The sequence below is a fragment of the Eurypyga helias genome, unplaced genomic scaffold, assembly GCF_000690775.1.
Source record: "Eurypyga helias isolate BGI_N326 unplaced genomic scaffold, ASM69077v1 scaffold22237, whole genome shotgun sequence".
NCBI classification, from domain to species: domain Eukaryota; kingdom Metazoa; phylum Chordata; class Aves; order Eurypygiformes; family Eurypygidae; genus Eurypyga; species Eurypyga helias.
The window spans coordinates 1-9,005 of NW_010260077.1; the positions used below are offsets into that span (position 1 = coordinate 1).

Genomic DNA, 9,005 nt, shown 5'->3' on the forward strand with positions numbered 1-9,005 from the left:
AGCAGCCGGTCCCCTCTGCTCCCACCCAGGGCTGGATGAACCAGCTGCACGTCTACGACCCTGAGCTTTTCCACCCCTCGCTCACGCACTCGGTGCTCGCCACCTTGGATGGGGCCACCCTCAAGCTCTCCTACCCCAAGAGCAACATCCCGCGCCGAGCCACCTTCGAGGAGGAAATCCTCGACGCCACCTTCATCAGCCACCGCTGCTATGACCTGACTGATGCCAAAGTGAGCCTGGCAGTGCCAAGAACCCCCCCTCAGGGATCCCCGACCCCCCCGGCGCGGCCTCACCGCCGCTTTCGGTGTTGCAGGTCTTCCTCTGCCCCACCAGCCTGGCCCGAAAGAGGACATGGAACAAAAAATACCCCATCTGCATCCTCCTCCCCCACCCGGCGGATGTGGAGAGCCGGAGCAGCGAGGAGCACGACACAGAGCTGCAGAGGGATGAAGGGATGAAGGCGGTGCCGGTGCCAGGTCCGGATGTCCCAGGGGACTGCAGGGAGAGGTGCCTGTACCTATTCGGACGGACGGGGAGGGAGAAGGAGGAGTGGTACCAGCACCTCGTGCGAGCCTCCCGCGGGACACCCTGCAGCAGCCACGGAGAAGCCAGGGCAGGTGAGAAGTGGCCATCGTGGCCACGGCTCTGTGCCGGGACCGATCCGGCGTGGGAACCGCACACGAGCCCTTGGCAGGGAGCGTGGGGAGAGGTGGAGGAGCCCAGAGCATTCGCAGCAGCAGGGAAAGCCAGCACAGGGTGGGTGCCATCCGGACCAGCTCATGTCCCCGTGTCCCCAGGTGTGGGAGCGGCTCCGCGGAGCAGCGGCAGCAGCAGCGGAGGGAGCGCTGAGGATATCCCCTCCACCATCCCACCCAAGGACCTGGCGGGAAGTGTCGGAGAGAAGATCTTCCTGGATTACAGCACCTACATGGCCCGATTCGTGCCAGCGCAGGCGAGGGGCAGCCCGGAGCGGAGCCCCTCTCACGGAGCACTGGGCAGCCCCACACCCACAAAGGTGAGCGGGACAAATCCAGCTCTGGGAGTGGGACACAAGCGCTAAGCAGAGGCTGAAGGATGCTGCCTGCAGCCACTTCCAGCCCTGTGGTTCATCTCCTCCCTCTTGGCACCATAGTTTGAGCAGCCAAGGAGCCGGAGGGGACACCTGGCCAGGGGGTCCCACTGCTCACGGGGCCACCTCGCTGCAGGGGCTCGCGGCTTCTGTCCCCCCACAGCTCGATGAGGACGTGGCTGGGCGCAGTGAGATGTGCATGGCCTGGATGAACGCGCTGGTGGGGCGCATCTTCTTGGACTTCCTCCGGGAGCGATACTGGGCCGAGCAAGTGTCCGGCAAGATCCAGAAGAAGTTGAGCAAGATCAAGGTGAGAGGCAGAAGCCCCACACAGCCCCATCCCCGAGGCCCCACAGCGGGTGCCGGGCTGCAGTGACCGTCCCTCTGCGGTTTCCCTCCATCAGCTCCCATATTTCATGAACGAGCTGACGCTGACGGAGCTGGACATGGGCACATCCATCCCCTCGGTCCTCTGCGCCTCCAACCCCACCGTCAATGACCAAGGTAAGAGCCCCGCAGAGCAACAGGGACCCCAGGGCTGGCCCCACGGCAGCTGTTATCGAGGTGCCAGCCCGGTCCCTGAAGCAGGGAGGTTTTGGCAGGCACACGAGCAGCCCTCAGCCCCTGCAGAGCTGACAGGGGCTCACCCCGTCCCTCTCCCCGGCAGGGCTCTGGGTGGACATGGAAGTCACCTACAGCGGCTCGTTGCAGATGACGCTGGAGACAAAGATGACCCTCTGCAAGCTGGGGAAGGAGAGCGCTGCAGAGGAGAGCGGCCTGGCAGAGGCGGGTGGAGAGGGGTAAGGAGATGTGGCTGGGTGTCATCTTCCTCCTCCTCTTGCCCGAGTGAGGCGGGAGGGTGCTGATCCCAGGGCACCCCCGTGATGCTCCTCGGGGCTCACAGGGCCAGGCCGCGGCTGATCCTGCTGGCAGACAGTGATGCGGAGTCATCCAGCGCCGGCTCCTCCGACGAGGAAGACATTGCCACTGCAGAGCCCATGGGAGCGCCGGGGGAGCGGGTCCCACTGCCTGGCGCAGAGGGGTAAGGGGCTGTGGGGGACTGTGCAACCGGGTGTGTGGGGAGATGCTGGCAGGGGCTTGGGGCCATTTTTCCCGGGAAGACACGGCACGGCAGCCCTGCACAGGGGACTCCTGTCCCTGCGGGGTGCTGTGGCAGACGGTGGGGGGATGCTGAAACCCAGCACAGCTCCGGGTCTCACCCCGCTGCTGAGCTGTGGCTCCCCTCGTTTTAGCCACGTCAGCAGCAACAGCACAAGCCGGAAGATCCTGCGGTTTGTGGATAAGATTGCCAAGTCCAAGTACTTCCAGAAGGCCACGGAGAACGAGTTCATCAAAAAGAAGATCGAGGAGGTGTCCAACACACCGCTGCTGCTGACGGTGGAGGTGCAGGAGCTGGCAGGCCCCTTGGCTGTGAACATCCCCCCGCCACCGACGGACCGTGTCTGGTACCAGCTCTCTTCCCTCCCATGCGGGGACACGCGTGCATCCTCCGTCCTGTTCCCTGCAGCTCGGCCAAGGAGCCAGCTCTGGGGCTTGGGGTCCAGCTGGGGTGCCAGCAAGCCAGGATGCTTCTCCCATAGGGACTCCCAGACCTCAGACTCATTTCTCCTGCTCTTCACCCAGGGCAAGGCAGGATCCGGGGGCCCAGAGCTCCCACTGCAACCCAGCCCCCTCCTCCCAGGAAGCCGGTCCCTAAAACCAGCAGCGGGGCCATACTGGCTGTGCCATCTGTTTGGGATGTGATGCTTTCTGCCTCTTTCCTTTCCCCTCACAGGTACAGCTTCCGTGTCCCGCCCCAGCTGGAACTGAAGGTGCGCCCGAAGCTGGGCGAGCGGGAGGTGACGTTCCTCCACGTCACCGAGTGGATTGAGAAGAAGCTGCAGCACGAATTTCAGGTGCCTGGTCTGTTAAGGGGCTCAGCAAACCCCGCTGGAGGGTGGGCATTGCTGCCATCAAGGGTAATCGGTTTGGGCCGGGGTTATCGCTACAAAAAGCCAACAGCCAATCTGGGCCGTCCAGCGTTGGACGGTCAAGAAACAACCTCAGCCACCAGCTCCCAGGGCTGGTGCTCGCAGCACCGGCGTGCTTGAGGAAAAGTGGTTTCCTCCCAGGATGTGCCCCACGCGTGGGGGGTTAGGAGTGTCAGCAAGTCCCAGGCAGACACCCCCCAAAAGGGCTGAATTCACTCTGGTTTGGGGATGTTTGGGAGATTTACCAGCACAAAGTACCCGCTGGTTTGTTTTCAGCCTCTCACCTCTGAGACCTCTGGTTGAAGAGCAGAGATGTCCCCCCCGATGTTTAGGTACCCCCAGAGCACTGCCCATTTGAATGACTTTGAAGTGCTGGTTGCTGCCCTCTGCCATGACCAGACTTTCATGCCTGAAGCCGTACAGGGGGACAGGGCAAAGGAAAACAGCTCCTGCTTGTCCCCATCCTGGGAAACCTGGAGCTGGTGATGCTCTAGGCCCTGCACGGTCAGCTGCGGCTGAGGGGATAGGAGCCCAGGACCTGCTGTTCACAGCCCGGGGCTCTGACCCCCGCTCTCGCGGCTCCTGCCAAGGCCACTTCCAGGCGGACGTGTCACCAGTCAGGCACTGCTGTGCAACACCACTTACTTGTTCTTCCGGATCCCTCTTTTCAGAAAATTTTGGTGATGCCAAACATGGACGATCTCATCATTCCCATCATGCGCTCCGGCCTGGATCCTCAGCCACGCACGGGGTTGCCCAGGGACCCACCAGCCAAGGCCGAGAAGAGGCTCTGAGGTGCAGCCCCATGGCGGAGACGCTGCCCAGGGACCTCGCCGGGACGCGGAGCCAGCCAGGGCCCAGCCATCGGCCGCATCCAGGGCTACGCCCTGGGTCTGAGCTTCTCGGTTCATCTCATCCTCAGCACTTTCGTAGATGAGCCACTTTAAATACTGCTAGCACACATTCAGAGAAGAACCAGGCATGGGGCAAGGGGTTTGCTGGAGACCCAGGGACTTTGTGCACCTCCTACCAGGTTCCCAGGACTCCTGGTCAAGGGAGGAGCTCTGGACCAGCGGAGGGCTGGGCTTTCCACTGCCTGGTTCCCAAAGAGGGTGCGGGACACCCAGACCGGTTCTGGTTATGATCACTGCTGATCCGGGACATCACAGCTCCAAGACACGTCACACTCGACCCGCAGGCAGCTGGACTGCAAGGAAAGCATGGGTGGGAAACGAGTCCAAAATGTGAATAAATCCATCCCTGCCCAGTCTTGCCCAGCAGCCACCTTATTGTACACACGTTCCCACGTCTGCTGCGGATGCTGGCCGGGATTGAGGGGCTTTGTGCAGGGAGAAGCCCGCGGGTTGTACCTTCAGCTCAGCAACAGGAGTGCCTGGGTGTGTGTGTGAGAGGCGGCGAGGGGAGAGCTGCCAGACTGGGCAGAGGCCCAGTATTCCCAGCGGAAACTGGGCCAGAATTGCCGGTACCTGCTCTGCTCTCTTCTGGCAGAGAGGAAGGGGAGCCTGCACTGTGGTTTGGGTGAACCCAGGTAATGGGACAAAAACTCACTGAGTAAGGGAATAGGAGAAGGTAATGGGACAAAAACTCACTGAGTAAGGGAATAGGAGAATCCAGAGGACTTGGATTTGGCTGTCCCGGTTAATCCCTATCCACATGGGCCAGGCCCAAGTGCTACCTGTCCCATCCTCACAGGGCCTCAAGGATGCTCTGCTGCCCACCAGCAGCATGGAATGCAGGCAGGACACCCCTCCAGAAGGAAGACGGCAGCAGGCATGGCTTGAGGCCTTTTATTGAAGGTGCCCAGGTAGGTAGCCTCGCGAATCCCAGTGCTTACAGCTCTTCCTGCACTCCTGGCCTCCCTTTCACCAAGTGTTTCTTCTGAGGGCCCTGGAAGAGACCAGAGTGGAGAAGTCTGTGTTAGTGGTGGACAAACCTGGCCTACAAGGCTGTGTGGGAGCTGCATGGGGCAGAAATGCAGCTCTGGCCCCTTTCCGCTGTGCAAGGCCGCTCCTGGACTCCACTCTCCAGCTGGAGCTCTGTGCTGCCATTCACCAGCCACCCCCTGGGCCTCCTCCCTGCAGGAACAGGGAGCAGAACATCACTGCCCCTTGCACACAGGGTTTGCTTCTCTGGACAGCACAAAAGCAGCCGGGGAGCAGCAATGAGTGACCTGCTCCGGGCCAGGCGGGCTGCCCGGCAGTCGGGGGACGTGGAAGGGAGCAGAGGTGTGTGGATGAAGGCTACCGGGAGCCTGCCGCTGGGGAGCAGCTGCCGAGCTGCTGTACAAGCCCTGGAGGAGGCAAAGCCTCCCATGGCCCAAGGCACAGATTCTCATCAGCCAACTCAGCAGAGCCTGAGGAGTTTCCACCAGCTAAGAAATGGGTTTGTCCCAGACCAAGTAAGTCCCATGGAAGCAGGTTGCAAGAATTGCTTATGTGCCTCTACTCCTCGCCAAATGGGAAGTTTTACCACAGCATACGTGGGGGAAACTCTCACCCCACAGTACAAACTGGCAAAGAAAACATCTGCAACCGGGTAGAACCACCTCCTGTCACTAAGATCCACGTCACAGCTGCTCAGGACCTGCAGCAACAGCAAAAGCAGAACAGAACAAGCTCCTAACCCTGAGATAAAGGCCAACAGCTTAACCCCTGAAGAGCTCTGCAAAGGCACTGCACAGCCAATCCCCCTTGCCAGGGCTAAGGAGGCTTAGCCAGTTTCACATGGGATTTCTAGCTGACAGGCCGGATCCAGACACGGTTTACGCCTGCGTGGTAGCCAGGCAGTTGACCCCTGGGTTCTGCTAGCTGAAGGCCTGGCTTGCTAAAGGCTTCCTCAGCTTCACATTCAGAGCTATGCACCAGCCTGGTGTAGGCTGCAAAACTGTTCAAAAAACTCTGCTCGGTTTGGATTTCTTTACATTATTCTTCCCCTGGATTTAAGAAAAACACACTGCTCGGCCTTTCAGAAAGCTTCCTGTCGAAAGAATCGCAAATTTGTGCCTGAATTTGACCCAACCTTTTCCTCTCAAGAACATTAAAGTTATAAATCATTCCAAAGAAATCAAAGAAGTGCACGATGATGGGTGAAAGGGACCATATGTCCGAGGCGGTTCCTGCCAAGTTAACTGCTTGTTTGAAACATCCCGTGGTGAACGGGAACTGGTTGGCCAGATGGTGTATTATTTGGTGGTTGGGTTGTCTTGGATCGCTCACACGACCACCGTGTTCTTCCTTAGCCTGATATCTGCTGTGTAAATTGAATCCATGCCCGTCTTTGATGCGAGACGGTCCCGACCACTCCGGCTGTTGTGATACCGAGAAGCAGATGCTCAGGCGGTTGCTTTAGCCCCAGCTGCACGCATGGCCCTGGAGCCGGAGCCGGCAGGGAGCGTAACTCACCATGAAAGCCCGCTTCTCCTGAGCCGTCTGGAAGCAGCCGTGGCCAAACTTGGAAGTGGTGTCGATGAATTTGAGTTCAATGGCTTCCTGAGCCCGGCGGCTTGTGTGCACCAGCAGGGACTGGAAAAAAGGAGTCGCAATGCATCAGGGTTTATCCGTACAGAAAATCTGGGCATGTGCTCTGATGGAAGCAGGGCTGAAATATCCTAGGTGCATGCCTCAGTATCTCCGTGAGAATATGCCTTCTCAGAGCAAGCCTGCCGCTCGGGAGATGGTGCTCTCCATCACGTGCCGCCTCGGATGGCGGAGCAGCTCTGCAACGAGCCTGCTCCTCACTTAGCAGCTCGTTTCCTCACAACCTGCTCACGGACAAGGTTTTCCATCACAGCCACACAGGCTCGCAGCTTCTCTCTCCAGTGAGAGAGCGTCCGACTGCGCACTGCCACAGTCTGACTGCGAACGGTCTGGCTGCGCACCTTGCTCATGCGCCACGTGCCCTCTGCAACGCGGCGTCAAGGACCCGATGCCCAACGTTTGGCGGCAGCGGTGCTCTCCACGGGGTGAATCTGTTTGTGGGGAGCTACAGCCCATCCCTCCCCAGCGCCGGCTGCACTCTCACCTTACGGAGGGTCAGCACACGCTTCTTCGTGCCCATGACGCAGCCTTTCAGCATGAGGAAGTCGTTGTTGACCTCTCCGTAGTGAGGAAAACCACCCTGTGGGAGAGGCAGAGAGAGGGTTGGCGGGCAGGAGGGCTGGATGGGAGCAGGCATGTCCTCAGGGAACATTTCTAGGGAAGGAGAAGGTAGTGACTGACAGTCCTTCCAGCTAAAAACATTCTGCACCCTGGAGGTAGCCTGCTCAGGAGCACCAGAGATGTCTGACTGCATGATCCCAGCTAAGGAGCGCCCTCTGAGAGCTGGGGAACCGGCATCCCTGCTTCTTTCCCTGGGAGGTGGGAACAGGGTGGGAGAGCAGAGAGCAAGCTGGCCTGACTCCTGAGTTATTAACGGTTTTTAATAAGCAAAAGGGAATTTTTAAACCAAATAACAAACATTTCTCTGTTAAGTATCAGCTTTTTAATGCCATTTATACTTTTTTCTTTTTAAACAAAGTTCTCCGTTCCTGCCCAAGTTATCAGCTGAAAGTTACACGTTTGGGTCCACCAACGGGCCTCAAAAAACACCTCACAGAGATGGTTTTCCATGTGCAAAACACGAGGAAAGGAACCACTGCATTACTTTCAGTGAATTTCCATCAAATCATTTCCTATGCAGCTGTCTCCAGCCAAGGAATTACTTCCCTGGCTTGGATTCCGGTAGCCAGGGCCAGTCACAGCCACGTTACCCCCTCAGACCTTACCAGAGGCGTGATGGTCTTCTCCGTGACATCGTAGTGCGTCGAGGCATTGTTCTTCACCACTTTGCCATCTTCCACATGGATCCCGCGCCCAATGCGGTAAATCTAGGAACAGAAAGGGAACGGAGATGGTGACTTTCCTGCTCCCTCACTGAGGGATGTCACAGGGATGTGTCCCTCGACCAGGGAACAAGCACCAGGAAAGACATGGAGAACATGGTCCCTAGGGAAGAAAACAAGAAGCTGGGGGGAACAGAGGCTGCGGCGCAGCAGATGGTGAGAGCACGGGAGGAAGGCAGGCAGGAAGGCCCGGTGGTGCTCCGAGGGAGCCCGCTGGGCCATACCTTCTTAGCTCCGAGGGAGCCCGCCGGGCCATACCTTCTTGTTGAGCTCCGTGCGGTGGTGGTAGCCCTTCTGGCCAGCCCGAGCAATGGAGTAGCCAACACGGGCCGGGTGCCAGGCTCCGATGCAGGCAACTTTGCGCAAGCCCTTGTGCGTCTTCCTGGGGAGCTTCTTGGTGTGCCAACGGCTCGTCACCCCTGGAAAAGTGACCGGACAGGGTGGTGAGAACAGCGGGGAGATCCAGGGCTGGTGTCTCAGCGCTGGGGAAGGGAAAGTCTCATCGTTCTCCTGCAGTTGTTGGAAGACGCGGTGTTGGAAGGAGACCAGGAGCTGTCACCACTGTGAGAGGACAGAGCACAGCGCTGTTCTCACTTCCCATGGATTCGATCAGACTGTGAGATGTTCCCACTGAGCACATCCACGCAGAGAACCTCCCACACCTCTGCACACGTGGGGTTTGGGAGAAGTGCAACGGCTTTACGTGCTCCCAGGGCCTCTGAGCCTCCCGGGAGGACTCTGGGCACAGTGGAAAACACAGCCTTTACTGAGACTGGGGAAAACAAGTTCTGCTGCCACGGAACCGCATGTCATGGATGAGATCCAAAGGCTCTTTGCCACTCCCTGGGTGCAATAAGTAGGTGGGTTCTCAGCATGGCTAGCACTCCCCTCCCCCAGCACCACCTCACGGGCAGCATCATATGAGAAGGACAGAACCAGACCCCTGGTAAGAGTCTTCCTGCTCCGTACCTTTCATCCCATGCCCCTTGGTCACGCCAATGACATCGATCATCTCGTTCTGGCTGAAGACACTGTGCACAGAGAC

At 59.0% G+C, this 9,005-nt stretch overlaps 2 protein-coding genes across 2 annotated transcripts in view; one reads left to right on the top strand and one right to left on the bottom strand.

The window, feature by feature from the left end:
- The first annotated feature begins 32 nt into the window (after positions 1-32).
- Positions 33-3,854, top strand: LOC104512083 (testis-expressed sequence 2 protein-like). The gene is made up of 10 exons (XM_010154928.1): positions 33-230; positions 314-617; positions 798-1,015; positions 1,206-1,379; positions 1,474-1,573; positions 1,737-1,869; positions 1,974-2,111; positions 2,323-2,535; positions 2,865-2,985; positions 3,732-3,854. Exons 1-10 carry the CDS (start codon positions 36-38, stop codon positions 3,852-3,854), a joined length of 1,719 nt encoding a protein of 572 aa, XP_010153230.1. The 5' UTR covers positions 33-35.
- Positions 3,855-4,911: 1,057 nt separating this feature from the next.
- RPL3L (ribosomal protein L3-like) overlaps positions 4,912-9,005 on the bottom strand; it is a gene marked incomplete at its 5' end in the record, with an annotated part of 7,347 nt that continues 3,253 nt past the window's right edge. The window contains 6 exons of the mRNA XM_010154929.1: positions 4,912-4,968; positions 6,483-6,602; positions 7,102-7,197; positions 7,844-7,945; positions 8,219-8,379; positions 8,930-9,000. Coding sequence (XP_010153231.1) covers positions 4,912-4,968; positions 6,483-6,602; positions 7,102-7,197; positions 7,844-7,945; positions 8,219-8,379; positions 8,930-9,000 — 607 coding nt within the window. The remainder of the gene's footprint in view (positions 4,969-6,482; positions 6,603-7,101; positions 7,198-7,843; positions 7,946-8,218; positions 8,380-8,929; positions 9,001-9,005) is intronic.

Excerpts from the sequence above, each read along its gene's own strand:
- LOC104512083 (XM_010154928.1), top strand. The coding sequence starts at position 36 with ATGAACCAGCTGCACGTCTACGACCCTGAGCTTTTCCACCCCTCGCTC. Across the intron at positions 618-797 it reads CCACGGAGAAGCCAGGGCAG|GTGTGGGAGCGGCTCCGCGG; the intron begins GTGAGAAGTGGC and ends CCGTGTCCCCAG. Across the intron at positions 1,016-1,205 it reads GCAGCCCCACACCCACAAAG|GGGCTCGCGGCTTCTGTCCC; the intron begins GTGAGCGGGACA and ends ACCTCGCTGCAG.